General features: G+C 40.7%; 1 protein-coding gene across 3 annotated transcripts; it reads right to left on the bottom strand.

The window, feature by feature from the left end:
- Positions 1–1,377: 1,377 nt before the first annotated feature.
- Positions 1,378–16,499, bottom strand: brd1a (bromodomain containing 1a). 3 transcript variants are annotated; one of them, XM_083935331.1, is made up of 13 exons: positions 16,201–16,499; positions 12,850–14,260; positions 12,272–12,428; positions 11,819–11,950; positions 11,592–11,720; positions 9,669–9,981; positions 9,164–9,538; positions 7,045–7,629; positions 6,749–6,890; positions 6,419–6,552; positions 5,064–5,173; positions 4,496–4,650; positions 1,378–2,941 (listed from the first exon to the last, which is right to left on the bottom strand). In XM_083935331.1, the coding sequence occupies exons 2-13, from the start codon at positions 14,241–14,243 to the stop codon at positions 2,758–2,760; spliced, it is 3,810 nt and encodes a 1,269-aa protein (XP_083791457.1). In that variant the 5' UTR covers positions 14,244–14,260; positions 16,201–16,499; the 3' UTR covers positions 1,378–2,757. The 3 variants fall into 3 exon arrangements, with proteins under 3 accessions (XP_083791457.1, XP_083791458.1, XP_083791459.1); XM_083935332.1 differs by having other exon boundaries at positions 7,045–7,626; XM_083935333.1 differs by having other exon boundaries at positions 2,766–2,937.
- Positions 16,500–18,499: the final 2,000 nt, after the last annotated feature.

Below are 18,499 nucleotides of genomic sequence, written 5' to 3'. Positions count from 1 at the left end.
AAGCTTGCTTGATGTGCATTGTGTTTTACTGATAATACATACTTTTACTATAGAGGTTTCATTGCAGGACTTTTACTTGTAATTTTTGCATTGGTCGTTTTGTTTCAGTAAAGGACCACAGGTGTAGGTTGTTTGTGATCTTCTCAACTCATGGGGGAATTGTTGGGTCTCTGTAAATCATGGTGTGGTCTAGACCTACTCTATAGGAAAGTGTCCTGACTCCAGATAACGTCTATTATTATTTGACACTATAAATAAGATGCAAGTGAAATAGTGTAGCTAGAGGTTTGTACAATCAGTGCTGAAATATTTCCTGGAAAAAATAAAAAAGATATAGCTTGGGAACTGGAGACGGGGAACTCTAATGATTTCATTAGACTCCTGACATATTTACTAGTACATCCATTAATTTCCCAGCTGGAGCCTAATTTGGAATTCGGACTATATAGAAGATGCATTAAAAGTAACTGGAGAAGGCTCTTCCTAGAAGAGAAAGCCTGCAGCGTATACAGTACAGAAGCAAATTAATGCATCACAGTGCTCTACCTATTGATTAAGGTTTAGATCTAAACAACTCGTGGTTATCTTGTCCAATCAACCATTTTCACTGATAAGAGCAGTGGTGTGGTGAGCCCTTAGCAGGAATCGAACTTAAAACCTTATGACCAGAGTACTAATTGTTCTGATTAGGATTGTGGCCACATTTTAGTTAAGTATGTGCTTGTGAGACTAACAGTTTTCTGATGTAGAAAAAAAAAGTTCAACATCAAAATTTGGATTCTGTACCTCTACGTATGTCAGCAGCTCACTTTCAAAGTTGAATCTAATCCTCCCTTTTACAGACTTGCTTTATTCAATTCTGATCTTCAAAAATTAACATGAGGTCGCTGAAATATAGCAGACCATATTACATAGCTGGCAACCTATTTGACACAATTTGCTATTTAAGTGGACAATCATGAGCTGAGTAGATGAGCAGGGTAGTGCCATATGGCAGGTAGAAGGCTGAATAAGTGTCTGCTCTCTGCCAACCATGAAGTTCAGTTCTTTTAAGTGACATTGAGGAGAATTTGAGTCCCTCTTGTGACGCGAATAAGGCCAAAAAGAATGTAAATTCAATAACAAATTGGATTCGATTAGGTTTGTTGGCCTGTTACTTTTGCAGTGAGTTTGTGGATGTCTGAAACATTCATCTGATCAATAATGGGGAAGGTAACACAAAAGAAAAACAAAGCTTGTTCATATTTGTATTTATTATTGGCTAGAAACAAAAACAGTCCCAGCAATATTTCATATGACCTGATTAAAAAAACTACTACAGTTAAGTACAAAATGAAATATACCAAAACTACCCAATGCTACCCAGAAAAAAAGGCAATAGTATAAAATGAAATGTCTTGAAGTTTACAACTACAAAAAAAAGTTAGAAAAGGTTACTTAAAAAGAAGGCAAGTATCCACCACAAAATGTGCCACTTTACCACAATCAGTTTGCACGTCTCTCCTTGGATATAAAGTAATGCAAATACTTTACAATAAGTTAACGCAGGCACATCTCTCTACATCTACAGCAAAACCAAGTAACAGTCAAATGTATCACGTAAAAATACACTTTACTTTTTTGTCTTTTTTTGGCAACAAGTTCACACATCAGACTGAAAAGTAAATCAGCAAAAAAACTTCTGGGTAGCAACATTTTTGGTTTCTTAAGAACAATATTCGTTCTGGGTCCACAACATCAGACGGCCTGTATGAGCTTCAGAGACTTACATTTTTATTACCGTGTATTCAAATCATATAAATATATATGAACAAAAATATACTAAAACTATTTTTTAATACAAAGAGGATTAATGCCAAATGGAAGCTTACGATTATAAACTTCAATAACTTAAAAAGGGAATACTTTCATACTTTTCAGAAACGTAACATTTTAGCCCTAATCTCCTTAATACTAAGGCTTTTGTACTTTTTTCCCCCATTCCACTTGTTCATACAGCACTTCCAAAATAGCACTCACGTCTTAGAATGCCTCAAGTATAAATACCAAGAAAACTCCTGTACAGTACCCATTGATGTCAAAACTACAAAATAAGTTAGTGTCAGGCAACTGTACAGAATATTTACAGTTTAAATACAAAGGAAGGTATTTGTAAATTAATGACAATGTAAATGTGACCTTGACTATAACTGAAAAGCAGGAAATTTCCACTTAAGCTCTTTTATCAGCCACTAGATGCTTCTTTTTTTAATAACTTGCAACGGAAATGAAAATTGGACCAATCAGCCACAACCAAAATGTAACGGTTGGTGTCCTGACACCACGGATGCGTTCGGTAAGGTGACCAAAATGTACAAAAATCAATCACAAACATTATTTTTTGCCTTGAAATGATGAATTAAAAAAATGACAGTCATGATTGGTGGGAGTGAGTGCGTGAGGGAGGGAGGGAGAGGGGTTGGTGGACATAAAAAAAGCAGTATCAACGTTGTAAAGTACAGTTTCAACCCTAGAGGTGGAGAGGATAGACACATTCATTTCAGCAGCAGCCGTATGCCATCGGCACATGGTAGGAGTGTGTGCGAGTAGGAATGGATGAGGAAGAGACACCACCTGTTACGGCGGGTGCCCAGTAAACATTTGAGTCTCCTGCAGAGACAGAAAGTGTGGGGTGTGTGGGAGGGAGAAGGTATTTGGTACAGGAGAGGTACAAGTTTGTGTTTGCGTGAGGAGGGAGAGAGGGAGAGAGAGAGAGAGTCAGTCCACGTCGCTGAGGTCACTGACTGGCTCGTCCTGCACTATGCTCAGGTGGTTCATGGCGCGACTGAAGGCGATCTGGACAGCCTTGCGGACGCTGGACGTGCGTCCCTCCATCATTTTGATTTTGTCTATGGTCTTGTCCATTCCCAGAGGAACCATCTTGGACCTAGGAAGCCACTGCCTAAGGGGGCGAAGAGAGAGACCGCATCTTTAATACAACACCTGAACAGTAGCTAGGGTTGAATGTTTTTTTTTTTTCCATGAAGTATCACTTCCCAGGAATATCTCACTCTTCTCACAAGAAAACTGCGATTTCTTGCAATGACTAAGTTTGATTGGAAACAAAGAGCTACAGCTCGTTTGAGGCGAGAAAACACGACCACCCTCCAATGTGTCACAATCTTGCTGACAGATTTTGAGCTCAGTTTTGTTTTAGCCACACAATCATTTTTCGCATAAAACTTAACAGGAAGAAATCACTCGCAAATTTTTATTGTATTTTCTGCACTTGATGTTAATGTGTTATTTTATCTTGTGATGTGTTGATGGCTTTATTATGTTTCATCCTTGATGAGTTTTAATGTACGTTATGACGACTGTGCAGTGGTGTCTGTTTTTATCATCAAATCAAATTAAGTATATCACCTAGTCCTGCTTTAAAAATCAAATAAAGAAGGGGTATCTCACATTTTACAATATGGGACCATAAATACTTAAACAATATCCTAGCAGTAACAGTTGTGTGCAACATTATTTTTATTATTGTTAAAACTGTCAGTAAGTTTTTGAGTTTAGTCAACGAATGTCAGAAAATAGCCAAAAGGCGATGTCTTACAAATGTTTGTTTTGTCCAAAACTCAAATAAATTACATTTACAAAATAAGACAGAGAAAAGCAATTAATCCTCACATTTGAAAAAGTCGAATCAGCAAATATTTGTATTTTTTTCCCCCATAAAAGACAAACAAATACTAAATGTTCTGTCAAATGACTACTTGTTTTATCACTTTATTTGGAGAGGGGTCCTTGTTATGTGTGAACACAGGTGTTTTCTGCAGGTATTTACGCAGGGAAATGGGAAAAAACTGGGGCCAAACTCACCGTAAATGCCGCAACATCAGTTTGTGATACTCAACCTTAGGAATAGCTAAAGTAACAATAGTCCTGAAATACTACTAATGATTCTGTGACGGCTACATGTGAGTGTGCAGTGCTTTATGGGAAAGAAAGGAAAATGTTACTTAAAATGTTACTTATAAATGATGTGCCGGGAAAAAAATAGAACTACGGAGTATGGAATCAACTGAAGGACAAAGTAAAAACTTGTTTTACTTTTCTTTTCTTTTTTAATGTAACAAACGGTATTTAGTATTTATTTTATTATTGTTATTTATTAAACTTTATTTACATTATTTATTGTATGAGTTGTCTGATGCCCTTTTATTACACTTGTTGTTAGCTCCAAAGCTGTCACTCCTGGATGATGAATATTCTTTCCCAGGGGCAAATAAAACATTAGAGTGACACAAAGGCCAAAGTACCACTGTCACTGTTTAAGCCTGCAAAACATTTTCCCAGTGATGGAAGTCCAGGTGAAATTTTCAATTTGTTGTCTCTTGACAATTGATGTGATGCAGCCACAAGACAATAATGCTCAGCTGACTGACAAGTTGACAGATGTAGCCTTGTAGAAACCTACGTCAGGTTAAATCATCCCCACAGAGAGCACACTCACCAGCTGCGCTTGTTGTCGAAGAACAGAACGAGGTAGAGTTTCTCTTCGGCTTTGTACTGCATCTGTTCTCCAATGCGGAGCACGTCCATGGGGGGCATGGGGATGGACACCCCGTTGTGCTGGCAGCCCACACGTGGCATGTGGGGGTCGATGATCTACACACAGCGGGAGAGGGCGAGAGGGGAGGCCGTTAGACACAGATGCTCATGAATGCAAACACATGGCAAACATGCATCCACCCACAGAATCACTCAAGCGTATAGTTAAGATGTCTACCCTGTATACACACAAAAACGCATGCACACTGCCAGCTTGTGGCAATAAGATTCTTTTCCACATTTGTCCTTTCATGCTAAGGTCAAATTAAACCACAGTGAAAGGCTGCCACCTAGAGGAAAAAACAGGACTCTTTTATCCCCCCCAATTGTCAAAGAGCAGCTGTAGTAAAAATCTTGCTTCATCCTGCGTGACAGGAGTGAGGTTCCAATGTGAAGAGATGACAAGAAAATGTCAGAGTATAAAAAATTTAGACAGAGATTGTCATGCATTCTTTCCCACAAACACTCACCAAGGCAGGGTAGGAAGGGTATCCACTACATTTGGCCCAAACTAGCTTTAAGGGTTCCAATGCAACTGTTGCAGCACTAGCGGGCATCCAAATATTGCTGTTGCCAACCTCTATGGAAGCAGGAACAACACCAAACAAGTCATGTGTGAGTTTAAACACAGAAACACATTCTTTTTTAAAGCCGTGCTGTCAGAGCTGAGTACACAGCAAAATCAGGGTGGCAAATTAACTTTTCCCTTTAAGAGTCACAGCGAAAGACAGATATTAAAATTTACCAGCCACTTTTGGCATTTTTTTAGCCAAATATGAATTTTAGATGAGGGAAGAGTCTCCAGCTGCTGACTGGATTACATGCCATGATGACAGGCAGAGCATAAAGACTCGCTGGTCACTGCCAGAAGTCACAAGAAGTTGGCTGGTAGCTGCTGTCAATTTCCAACCCTGCTTTTCCTGTGTGTATCAATACCAGGTGGCTGCAGGTTTTTATTAAGGTAAAGGTTCAAATATTAAAGGCCAGCTCTTCAATTCAACAGGATGAGTTTTAAGACAGTAGAATTTAAGACATCGTGAGATTTTACAGCATCTGTAGACATCTGAAAATATACACAACTACTTAATATAATGCTTAGTTACCACTGATTACTGCACAAGACTGAGTAAAACAGGCTACAATAAATGTTGTTTTATTTTAAATGCATAGATACTCAAGCGTGACTTGTTTATCAACAAGTCATTATTACCTATTGGCAATGGCTAAGCGCCACTCCCGGATAAAGCCTGAGTCTGCTCAGATTGGTCAGTCTTTCCGGGTCTGCCACATCTATACTCTGTACCGTCTGTCATCCGGCGCAGCCGAGAGACTGAGTATAGCGGCACTATCTACCGTGAAAAATGAACAATAAAAGCTTCTGAATCAAACACTACACAACCGGACATATTCCAGGGGCACCCAAGATTACAGCTTTTCCTGGCTAGCATGTAGCTATACTGTAATGTTGGCACTGCGTGTCGAGAGTGGATGACCGTATAGGGTTAGAGTTAAGAAATCCAACATGAGTTGACAGAGAACATCTGACATTGTAAGATATGACAGAAAATAAGGAAAAGTGTTATAGGCTATTATAACATTATTTGATTCGGTTCTGATTCGGTTTCTGTTCATTGAAAGGCACAACACCTGTGCAGAGTGTAGTACTGAAGTACAGAATTTCAGATCCATCAAATATCAATATTTCACTGGAAAAAGCCTGTGTATTTATTAGAAATGGTGAACCAAATAGCTGTTCTATATACATGATGTTAGGACTAACCCTCACACATGCATGCAGATTCTTTTCATAATGCAGCCCATTTACCAGCAGCGATTCGTGCAGCTTTTGCAAAATTCCCGGTTTCGATGCAGGCAATTAATTCGCTCTTATCGTCCACAGTGTTTCTCCGGACCAAGGCAGGTTTCCCTTTCCCACATTTTGGAAGACTTAGGATAGTGCTAGTAACAAAGAAAAAGAGACACTAGAGTCAACGTTTGGAACAAATCATCGGGTGCTGATAATGGCTTGCTCTGAGTTAATTGAGCAATTAAAGATCTGCAGAACAGACAGCGACTGACATCTTCAAGCCCTGCTTTTAAGACAAATCTAAATAGAATCACAAGACTGGACACCAGCTCATATCTGGCGGATCACCTGGTGCTCCCTGGCAGACTGCTACATGAGGAGATGGAGGACTCCGAGGCACAGCGTCTTCGTGGCTCAACAGGTCTACTGGCTCTAATCGAGTCTTCTAGCTCCTTCCCCTCTTCCACATCCAGAAAACCGCTTGACAAGCCTGAGAGGAGACACAACCCAATAGCATGTGTAGTGAGTAATGAAATGTCCCTCCTGGGCTACCGTAGGGCTAGACAGTTCTTAGAACGACTAGCCCTACTTCTGTGTTCCTAATTTGTTTTGTTTAATATATAAGCTGTACCAACCACGCTTACCAGTATCAAGTCTTTTCACAGGGGACTCTCCCTCCTTTTCATGCTCTCCCTCTCCTCTGTCCTCCTCCCCGTCTCTGCTGCCACTGTGCTTCCTCTTCTTGCTGTGAAGTAGGGTCTCCAGTCTGGGTATAACCACCGACAAGAAGGACTTGGATCCCAGCTGTGCGCCGTCATCATCTTCTTCCTCCTCCTCGCCCTCTATTCTGTCAACTCTGGTGGCTCCCTTGTCTCCGCTCCTCTGGGGCTTGTTAGGACTGGCGGTCTTCGATTTGCGGAAGAGCACGGCCGTCCGGCGGTTAACTGTGCCCGTCGGCTCTGCGAGGGTCGACGTGGCCACCACGCTCACATCTCCGTCAAACAACGAGTTCTGGAGGCTGTCGTGGGAATGGCCGTTGAGGAGTGGAGCGGAGGAGAGCAGCACTGGTATTTCCCCATCGAACTTGATGCGCTTGCTGAGATGCTTGTCTTCACAGTCTGGGGCGGCGTCGATTGGTTTGAGGGTCGGGGGCTCGGGATCTGTTTCTGAGTGGATGAGGGGAGGGATGGAGTCTGAATGCTCTAGTTTAGGAGGAAGAGACTTGTCTGCTGTAGAGAAAAAGAACAGACAAACTGTTTATAGTTGTAATTTGGATTATACAGCCATTGATCAACTGCAACCACTAAGCACAACACATATTATTCATGTTATGGCACACAGGCTGCCAAGTTTTGGATAATTATGCACTGCAATTTGTTTTCTTATGGTTTTGGGTGCAGTGCATCAGGTTGTTATTTTCAGTTGTATCATTTATATTAATGTATTTTTCCTTTTTCCTCCTCATTACCATTTCCTCATGGTGTTATGGATATAAAATATAATACATGTTATTGTGGTGAAGGATTAGCTATGCAGAATAGCATAATGAAATCTCTGGCAAACAATTTTGGAAGAACAACAACAAGCTATTCATAAAATTAAAAACATAAACAATACAACATTATTCCAATCATGGCATGGGACAAAAAATATGACCTATTGTATAGTATAAGGCTATTACAGTAAAGCGCTCACGCTTTGTCCTTGTGTTTATAGAAATGCTGACACTGCAGATTCTCATATGGCTTTTAGGTTTATCATAAAAGTGAAGCAAGGCGCTATTTAACATAACACTGAGGTACTTTTATGAATAAAAAATGAGTTAAATTACTTTTCCCCTTTCTTTTCCCCCCGCCTAGCTCAAAACAAAACTCTCTTCACCAGAATGAATGTGACTCAGCCCGTGTGCTGTGAGTATAAGCTTTAAGAAGCTGCTGCAGTGACATGGTGTGATAATACAGTAACACTGTGTTATGACCTCGTTTACACATTTTTCGTAGTGATGGGGACAATGTTGGTTCTAGGCCCTGGTCGCATTCCCATTGAGACAGAATGTGAAGAAGAATGTTGTTTTGCTTCACCAATAACACTCTGCTGCTGACATCCAAGTAATCCTAAAGTTCTTACTGTCTGGTTCTGTGATTTGGAATTGGAAGTTTACAAAAGACTTTGAACAATTTTGAACAATCTGTTATATTGAAACTGTATGAATGATCTAGAAGTGTTTCCTTTTTCCTCTATTTGGACACAAAACCTGCAGTTGCTTGACTGACAATGGATTCCAGATTTTTATGACCCATTCTCTGTCAAAAAGATGGAATTTATTGGTGCAATAAATATCCTTAAGTGTGTGCCAGTGTCAGTGAAAAATCTTATTACACATCACCACACAACATTATCACTAATTATCCTAGAAACATTGACATATTTTATCAGTTTATTATAAAATTAAGATGGTTGGGAAATTAAGGTTTGTGATTACAACCATAGCCTTCGCTTTCCAAAAAAAACATGAGCATCTTTAGTGTTTTAGCAGCAGAGGGATGCTCACCTCAACACAAACAGAGCTGTGTTTAAAATAATTGTGTTGTAGTAGCCTGATAATTACCAGACTAGATTGTCATCTTGTTCTCTTCGAATCGTTAAAGAGCTAAGCAATGCACTGCTGTTGACGGGTGCGACGCAGGGGTTTGGGGTGACATTTGGGTTTGAAGGGGTTAATTCAGATTAACCAAAGTCACACAACTCTAGATCCATACATACCTTCATCATCTGTAAAATGTCCGTTGGTCTGCAATTCCTCTTCTTTAGGTCTACTCAACTCTGAGTGGAAAGCAGTTGATGAAGATGATGCTGATGTGGAGGGAGTTGTGGTGGAAGAAGAGTGGTTATGGTGGTGGTGGTGGTGATGATGATGATGATGGTGGTGGTGATGGTGGTGGTGGGAGGAGGGTAGGACTCTTTTTAGGCTCATTTCGTTGCGCACATCGTTGATGGTCTTTTTGAGCAGCTTTAGGCGCTTGCTGCGGGAGGGACTGGACTTCATGGCACAGGTCAGATCAAACTTCTCCAGTAGCTGCTGTAGCTGCTTGTCCGGAGACAGATGCTCCCGGTTGGCTGGCACTAGTACTCGGTCCACTAAGGCGAGAATTAAATAAAATAAGTAGCAGGTTGAAACATGAACAACACATAATATGATTATTTTTCATTCACTTGCACTGGCATGCAAACACACAGAGACATGCGTCATCACCGCTGCTGCCCTTACCATCTTCCCAAGAAAAGGATGTTGGTGCTTTGATTTCAGGAGCTTCAGCCAGATGCGTACCACTTTCTGTGTCAAAACCGATTTTCTCCACGTCTCGCCTGGCCTTTCTGAGCAGGGACCCGCCCTGGTCTCGGAGGCGAACGGCAGCTCGATGGAAATAGGTGTCCTTTGAGTTATATTTCATGCAGTTATCAATAATGAGGTTGAAGTCATTCTCAAACTGGTCAAAGTTGTTGTAGGCCTGTGCATCGATACGCTGCCGCATGGTAGAGAAGTCCATTGGGTGCTTGATGTGGTCGAGGTAGTCAGGCACCTACAGAAAACAGCATAGATCATTTTATTTTAATATAAATTTTATATTTTCTTAAATAGAAATGAAATATCAATGTATGTTTCATGTAAAACCAACAGTCTTAACAAACTATGATTATTTTAAATACAACATCTAAAGTCATTCATGTCAGTATGACAGTAAATGTTACTGGGGTTTATTATCTTTTACACCAACGTCTTAAAAAGGAAACACCATCAATTCTATTCCATATTAGAAAGTCTTACAACTCAAATGCTTCAATGCCAGTAAAATAATTTAAACATGCTCAGCTAACCAAGAAAACCTATCATTAATGACTCCAGAGTCAAAATGATGCGCCCAACGTGGGGCTCGAACCCACGACCCTGAGATTAAGAGTCTCATGCTCTACCGACTGAGCTAGCCGGGCATGCAGAGAGGGGAACCTTTCACCTTTTTCAGATGTCGCCATCTGCTTGTGCCTCACTCTCAACTTACATATACCACCTGCCAGGAAGTCACATTGCTCGACACAAGGACAGGGAGTGTGGATTTATAACTGAAGTCAGGATCAGAACCTGTGCCATGGAGGGAGCAGTTGTCTGCTGTCTGTAGTCTTTGGACTGTGTTTAAGTGCAACTTTTTAACAGTAGTGGCGATGCAGGAGAAGCAAAGGCTGTGGTTACTCTCCCTTTAAGAGGTTATTTTGTGAGGTCTACTTGTTTGTGTCAGGGTTCATAGGAATGTTTTAATATTTAACAAAATCACATTGAGTTGTCTTCCCCTGGACTCATGTGTATAATTTGCTTTGGTAAAACACAAAAGTAGTGAAGTTTAAGTAAATGCTTGTGAGGCTTGCCTTTATTTAAACTTTTATGGAGCAGTTATCTGGCGATCAGGCAGCAAAACAGGTAAAACAGACCTGCTGTTTTGCCGTTAGTGGGCCTTCATCCTGACAAGCACAATGGCAAAGTGCTGCGTTGAAATATGAACCTGCAGGTCCAGTTTGGGGCCTTCTTAAAGAGGAAGTCGCTTGATAGAAATGCTAGTCATTGTACTGGTTAAAAACTGGATTGTACAGATCTTAAAACTTTTGCTATGGTGAGTTTCTTCTCCAGTGCCAGAATCAGACTTTTCCAGAAATGCAAGAAATATGATTGCTTGCAGCATATTTTACTCATAGTATTTACAAGGCTTGTAGAGCTTTTAAATAGTACAATTTAAGCACTTTCAAAAGGGTACTTAAACCATTTTTGTTTTAAATTCAAATTCTAATTAGCTACTATAAATACAACTGTGAAAAATACAGTTAAAAGAATCCCTTTGGCCACGGCACTCTATGTCTATTTTACCAGCTGTCCAGCTTTGTAGTATTGTATGTTTTTGTCTGGTGTGACACGCCATGAGACAGCAAATTTCTAATTTTTAAAAGATGAAATGCCAGATTATGTTGATAATAAAGCATTTCACTTCAAACGTCACTTTATAAGCCTTTTCAAAACTTTAAAGACTTTGTATAAACCCTGCATTCATGTGCTTCCATCGCCAAATTGTTATGGTCAATTGGTGGCAACTGAAGGAAGAAAACAATATACCTTATAAAACAAATTCATGTATATACTGGAGTTCACCTCATTGAGATCAACCGGCTGGGTGAAGATCTTGGCCTGGTCTTTTGTCTGGAGCTGGTCCAAGAGGGCTCTGAGCAAAATACTGAAGGGACTCAACTGCATCTCCAGGAGGGTCTCTTGCAGTTTAATCTAAACATCACGGCACAGAAAAAGAAACCATTAGAAGATCAGATTGTTTAATTTATTTAGCAGAATTTAACTGACCACATTGATTCCTCCAGTCCTACCTCTTCCCTCTTAAGCTTCTCCCTCTTGCGGATTAGCTCCAGCAGCAGCCGGGCTCTTTCCAGGTCATGTCGGAGACGATGCCACTCCTTCAACTGGTCCTTCAGTGCCCTGCTCTCCTCCTCACTCTGCCTCTGCAGGAGAAATGTACATTTAAAAAAAACATATGTTAAAAGAACAAAATAGAAAATGATCAACTATAACAATAGGTACATGTCCAGACTCCATATAATGATGTTTTTTTTTTTTTGTTTTTTTTTTTAAATAGCACAGAGCTCCACATTAAGCCATAAATTAGCTTGTAAACACACATCATTGTAGCAAGTGTTGAAAAATATACAAGGCAAATGGAAGGAAAATGAAAATCATTACACATTTCAACTTCTAAAAGCTAATGGTACTTTAAGGCAAAATAAAGACAGGGTCTTCTGTTGTTGACTGACAGATGAACAAACCGGTTGCGCATTCTTCTGAGACTGTAAGCTTGTCTGAAGGCGTCTGATGAGGGGAAGCCCATTCCTGGATTGCCTCTTTAGTGTCCAGTAATTTAGGACCAGCTCCACAAATGCTTTCTTCTTCTGAACCGACACCTGGTTCAGAATGGTTTGTAACCTAGAGGAGCCGGGAAGATGGGTATTAGAAGGACACAGCCGGAGAAAGACACCAACAACTACGTCTCAAAAGCCCCCGGCAGCATGCAGGACTATTTAAATCAAGTATATTTCCAGACTATGGAGACAACTTGTGGTTTTCAGAACAATATTCAAATGAAACAAACTTCAAATAGCATTTGAAGGGCACTCGATACACACCAAATGTATACAAACAGATTGCTGAGGCTTCAATTTGTGAAGGCTTTAGTGGCACATTCCCAAACCCTGTAACTGTAATGCCCTATCAGTGTCCTTGGGAAAGACAGAAAAGCCCTCTCTGTACAACTACTTGCACACCAAGCATCAATGTTTTAAAAGTACATGTAACTGTTGCCATCCCAGCCAATTACAACACACGCCATTATGAACACAACTCATACCTGTGAGCGGGAAACGTAGGCACAGGAGCAGGAGGTGCAGTTTCGCCTTCGGGTTCAGGTTCAGGCTTCTTACTCTTACTCTTCTTCTTTCCTTTTGACTGTCCTTTACCAACACCTCTCCCTTTGTCCCCTTTCCTACATAGTCCATTTTTGGGTTTGGCATCCTCATATACTATAAGAGGCCTCCTTACACACCCGTTAGGTGTGTGAGCTCCACAGTACGCTGTCTTCTTCACAGAGAATGTGGGCTCTCCGGTGTCAGTTACTTCTTTGATTGGCTCCATCTTCATAAAGAGACCAGCCTTTTGGGCACAGCTGACATGGAAAGCTGTGTAACAGTTGGCTCTGTGACACTGGATGCATGCCCCGACACCTCTCTCCTTGCAGAGGTAGCAGGTGAGCTTCCAGCGGGCTGGAGGAATGTGGCTTACACCATCAATGGGTTCGATAAAGGTGGTGTTGGAGAAGCCGACCTCGGGGACCCAGAGGGCGCACACCACGTGGCCCCAGCGGTCATCATCTGTCTTTTTGACCGCTCCACCCTTGTTAGGACAGAGGATGCAGTCTGCGGGCTGGGTGGGTAATTCAAGGCAGTGTCTACAAAGCCATTGGCCCTCAGGAATGTAGGGCACGCCGTAACATTCCTGGTGTACAGCCACATTGCACATATCACAAAAAAGGATAGCATTGCTGTTGTGACACTCTCCGTCCATGCAGATGCAGCAGGCAGCGTCCTCATCAATGGGAGCTTGCTTTACACTGCCTTGATCCAGACTCTCCAAGTGCAACTCCTTCTCAAAGCGGTCAACAAGGAACTCAAAGACGTTGTAAGAGACCTGACTGACCCCTTCGCTTCTCCGTTTTTCATTCACCAAGTCCAACCAGGCATAATCCTCCTCATCCATGTCATACTCCGTTTCCTCATCCAGCTCTTCCTCCGTCTTCTCTGTGTATTTGTAAAAGGCAGCTGACCGCCTCGGAACTGCTGGAAGATTATGTTCCACTGTACGAAATTTAGGCTCTTGAAGCTTCGGACCGGTATTACCAGTGGCCTGATGTCCACCTCCTTCTCCATGACCAGTGATTCCCAGCGCAGCGTTTCTCTTCTCCTGATTGTTTTTTAGTCTGACTGACCTCACGAGGACCTGCTGCGGTTTGTCAGCATTCTCTTTATTGCTGGTGCACTCCATCATCTCCTGCACCATGGGGTCATCGTCCGAGATCACGTCCAGCTGGTCATATATGCTGATTCGATGGAGGCGGCCATCAACGTCAAACTCCACAATGCGCTGCGCCTGGGCGTAAGTCAGGATCTGCTTGTTGGGGGAAGGCTTGATGGGAGACGGAGGCCTCTGCGGCACCACAACACGGTGCTGCCGAGCTTTCTTCTTCATCTTGACGCTCCGTGTTGCTGAGGAAACACAGAGTGGGGAGAAACCATTAGAGATCTGCATTTCATTTGGGTTAAATCAAGGTCAGCGAAGATGGATTGAGCAGCTGCCTTGCAGAGATCAGGAAAGATAAAGACCATGACAATTCACTGATGCAATATTCTGTGTTGTACTGCACACTTATTTATGATTGACGTAGGCTCTATCTTTTCACAGTACAAAACTAACAGCAGTATACACTCACCGGCCACTTTATTAGGTTCACCTGGCGCTTAATTAAGTGTCAGTGTGGTCTTCTGCTGCCGTTACCTATCTGCTAGAAAGTAGGTGGTGTGTGTGTTCACAGATGCTCTCCTGCATTCCTCTGTTGGAACCAGTGATATTTGAGTTCCTGTTGCCTTTCTATCAGCTCCAACCAGTCTGGCCATTCTCCTCTGACCTCTGGCATCAACAAGGCATTTGCGCCAACAGAACTGCCGCTCACGGGATCTTTTCTCTTTTTGGGACCATTCTCTGTAAACCCTAGAGATGGTTGTGCGTGAAAATCCCAGTAGATCAGCAGTTTCTGAAATAGTCAGACCAGCCCGACTGGCACCAACAACCATGTCACGTTCAAAGTCTCTTAAATCACCTTTCTTCCCCATTCTGATGCTCGGTTTGAACTGCAGCAGCACATCTTGACCATGTCTACATGCCTATATACATTGAGTTGCTGCCATGTGATTGTCTGATTGGAAATTTGCGTTAACGAGCAGTTGGACAGGTGCACCTAATAAAGTGGCCTGTGAGTGTAATTGACAATTATTCCAATTAATCACTGAGTGCAGTATTTCCCTTGACACATGCTCTATGTTATACACTTTTTATATTTACTGTAGATATTTTTGTACTCAGTGTTCGTGTATTGTGTGATTTTCTCGCTCTTTTAATATGACATCTCAGGTTTGCTCCAAACTAACTTTCGTTGTACTTGTGTGCATTGACAAGTGAATTATCTATCGATCTAGAGCTTAAATTGTTTTCAACAGGTACGTTTTCTGCGACGGCATGAGATAATGCTTTGAATATTTTGTGTATCCTGCAAATAATATGTAAAGATATATTTGCAAGAAGTAATATCCATTATAACTGATTGGTATGATGAAGTGCCTGTTTTAAGCAGAGCAATTAGGTATTTAATTCAATTCAAAGAACTCTATCTGGGAACATTCAATGGCACATAGGGTAGTTGTGCATTAAACAGACTCAAAACAAAAACAACAAAAACAGTGAAAAAGAAAGATAACTGTACAGACTAAAGTGATGCCAGCATCGGTGGACAATATATACAGTAAATGTAATGTAAGGCGCATTGTGGAAATATACAGTATATATACATACACACTAGAAATCTATTCTAATGTAATCCAATGTCCCCTGGACCAAAACACAGAAGAAGTTTGACATTGTGAGATTTGAATACATTATACTTTAACAACCATAAACTGAACGAGCAAAATACTACTAATACTACTACTATTATTATTATTATCTTGGTTGTGCACTGATATGTAACGTTAGTAGCCAGCTGTACGTTACAGTTTAGTCAATGTGCTGAGGCATTTAAATGCGGTGGGAGGCGGCCACACACACAGGTCACTTTCGCCATGACTGCGCAGGAGTTGTAGCACTTACCCATTTGGTGGAGAGATGAAATTGCCCTTTTATAACTAACAACTCACTGCCAAAGTGGCCAAGTTGCTAACAATAACATTAGCTCGGCCGCTAACTAGCTTAGAGTAACTAGCCACCCTGTAAAACGGAGCAAATGGCGTCAAACAAAACAAGAGCTCTTCCAAACAACGTAGGATAATTCCTACATCATGTGTAACATTAAACACACATTTAGCAGATGCATTAACTGCCTCCTCGTCGTCACCACACAAAGCATAGAAAAAGCATATAAAGCAAAAGAACATACCTCAGCTTTGCTAGTAGAGGAAGACGGTAGCTAGCCCGCAGCCTTACAAAGCAATGGCGACACGGCCTGCTAAGTGGCTCTAATTCCGCACACAGTGTTCTCATCCAACGGGCGATACTGGGGTCTTTTTAGTAACTAATAAAAAAGGAAAGAGGCATGACTTGGTGCCCCGTGACGTTTCGATTTTAAATTCTACAGAAAACACCCAATTATTTTGCTTTGTGTGGACCATTCATAGGCTAGAATCAGTCGCTAGCCACAGTCGAGCAGGAGCGAATAAGAACAGCAGCACGGACGGCTCATCCCCCAACACAACAATGCGTTTGGTTTCACCAGACAACTCCCACCCGCACGCAGCGCTACTCCAGGCGGCTACGTGTGACGCTGGAGGTCATGTTGGTGGTGAGTCGTTAGATTTCACACAAAAGCCCATCTGTCACACAATCAATGCATTGCCCTTTTGTCGATCCTTACTAAGCTATACACACGGGCAAAGCTCCATACAAAGCACTGACTGAGTAATAGCTAAGACATATATCCCTGTTTCTGCTCTCCGGACCGCACTGTGAAGTAATAATGACTGGTACTTCTCTCTATCTGTCATACTCTGGGCCAGAGACATTCAACAGGGGGAAAGGGGCCCCCAGGGGGTCCTCGGAGTTACTGCAGGGGGTCTGTCAAATTATATGAAAATCTTTCCAACATTTTCTTTTTTCAAAAATATGTCTGAAAATATGTATTAACGTGTGTGCAAGGTATTATTAGCAAATATACATTTGTGGGGGAAAATAACATTTACACAACAACATTGAAGATAGGCTTACTGGGTTATAGACAGTTTCAAAGTTGTAAACATAAACATTCTAAATGTGTCCTAGTATATTTCCTGATGCAGTGAATGTGAATGGCATCAACTGGCAGGAAGTTAACAAGGACCCAGGCTGCACTGAGGTAGCAATGCACATATATAATTGATCTGAAGGTTTCAATGTGCCTCCAAATGTGTGTTTAACATAAACATTTGATGCATAAAATATATGAATATGTCAGGCACCATGAAAAGCTGTGTGTATAGGCTTTAGGCCACCCTAGCTGTTAGGCCCTGTTCAATATGCAAATCAATTTAATACAATATATGTAGTAGGGCGTCCCTGCTTCGTCTCTCTTTCAGCTAATATAAGGGTCCTTGGCCTAAGAAACGCTGAAGACCCCTGCTCTGGGCTATTGATTCTGCATTTTTCTGTAGCCACAGAGGACAGGCAAGATACAGTCTACGGTCATCCTGGTGACCAGTTCAGCCCAAACACGTCCTTGAGGTCAAAAAGAGCTTGTTGGTAGAGATGTAATAACGTATTCTGGTGATAAGAATCACATATTCAGTATGTTCTATTTGAAATCCCAGGTGATACAAGATGGCCGTGAATGCAACACACAGCAGCAGTAGTAAGATTCATTCAGTATTCATAAGCAGTAATTATTTCGCAGTAACAAGCTGTGGTTGATTTTTTCTCTACATTATTATTACAGTGCAATGTTACTTTTAAAGTCAAATGTTAATAAGTAAAATAAGTTAATTGTTACCTTGTTCTCATTTGTTATAATAATAATAATAATAATAATAATACTAATACTAAATTAACTTCCTTTATAGAGCACCTTTCAAACAAAAACATGCAGCTCAAAATGCTTTACATTAGTAAAGTAGAAGCAGACAAAGTGATTGAGCAAATCATACAATAAAATACCGAAATGTAATTTTAAAAAATGCCATAAAAGGAATTAAATGTCTTACTTTATATATAAAGTAACACATCACAATATGCCCCTCAACTATTTTTTTTATTTTAACAATTAAATACTTATTTTAATGAGTTAAATGTAAAGGTAATACACATTTTATTGTCACATGTATGTAAATTAAATGTATGACCCCCCCATCCTTTTTTCTTTATTCAAATATTACATTTATACAGAAAGTGTCAAACACTAAAATATAACACAACACACGAGAGAAAAACAATGAATATAAAATAAAGTAAATATAGAAATTATCTCATAAAATAATGAATAAATAAACATAAGTCAATACATAGATGTATGTAATAATCTTTGTTATCGTAAATTTCATTAAATACCAGGGGGTATATCAAATATATTTTTTATAGTTGTCTAAAAATGTTGTATTCTTTTTGTTTTTGACTAAGGAATTATGAAGTGAATTGAATTCAATTACAAATTGAGAAAAGGTTGGTTTGAAGGCTGAACATTTTTGCTTGTGAATACAATATTTACCACATAA

The sequence above is a fragment of the Echiichthys vipera genome, assembly GCF_963691815.1.
Source record: "Echiichthys vipera genome assembly, chromosome: 20".
Lineage (NCBI taxonomy): Eukaryota > Metazoa > Chordata > Actinopteri > Perciformes > Trachinidae > Echiichthys > Echiichthys vipera.
The sequence above is the reverse complement of the archived record's forward strand: the minus strand, read 5'-3'. Positions and strand labels throughout refer to the sequence as shown.

What these genes read in the sequence shown, in the direction of transcription:
- brd1a (XM_083935331.1), bottom strand. Translation starts at nt 14,243, where the DNA reads ATGAAGAAGAAAGCTCGGCAGCACCGTGTTGTGGTGCCGCAGAGGCCT. An exon ending in TGTGAAAAGACTTGATACTG is followed by an intron (nt 6,891 to 7,044) that starts GTAAGCGTGGTT and finishes GTCTCCTCTCAG; the next exon opens with GCTTGTCAAGCGGTTTTCTG. An exon ending in AGCTGCACGAATCGCTGCTG is followed by an intron (nt 5,174 to 6,418) that starts GTAAATGGGCTG and finishes CTGCTTCCATAG; the next exon opens with AGGTTGGCAACAGCAATATT.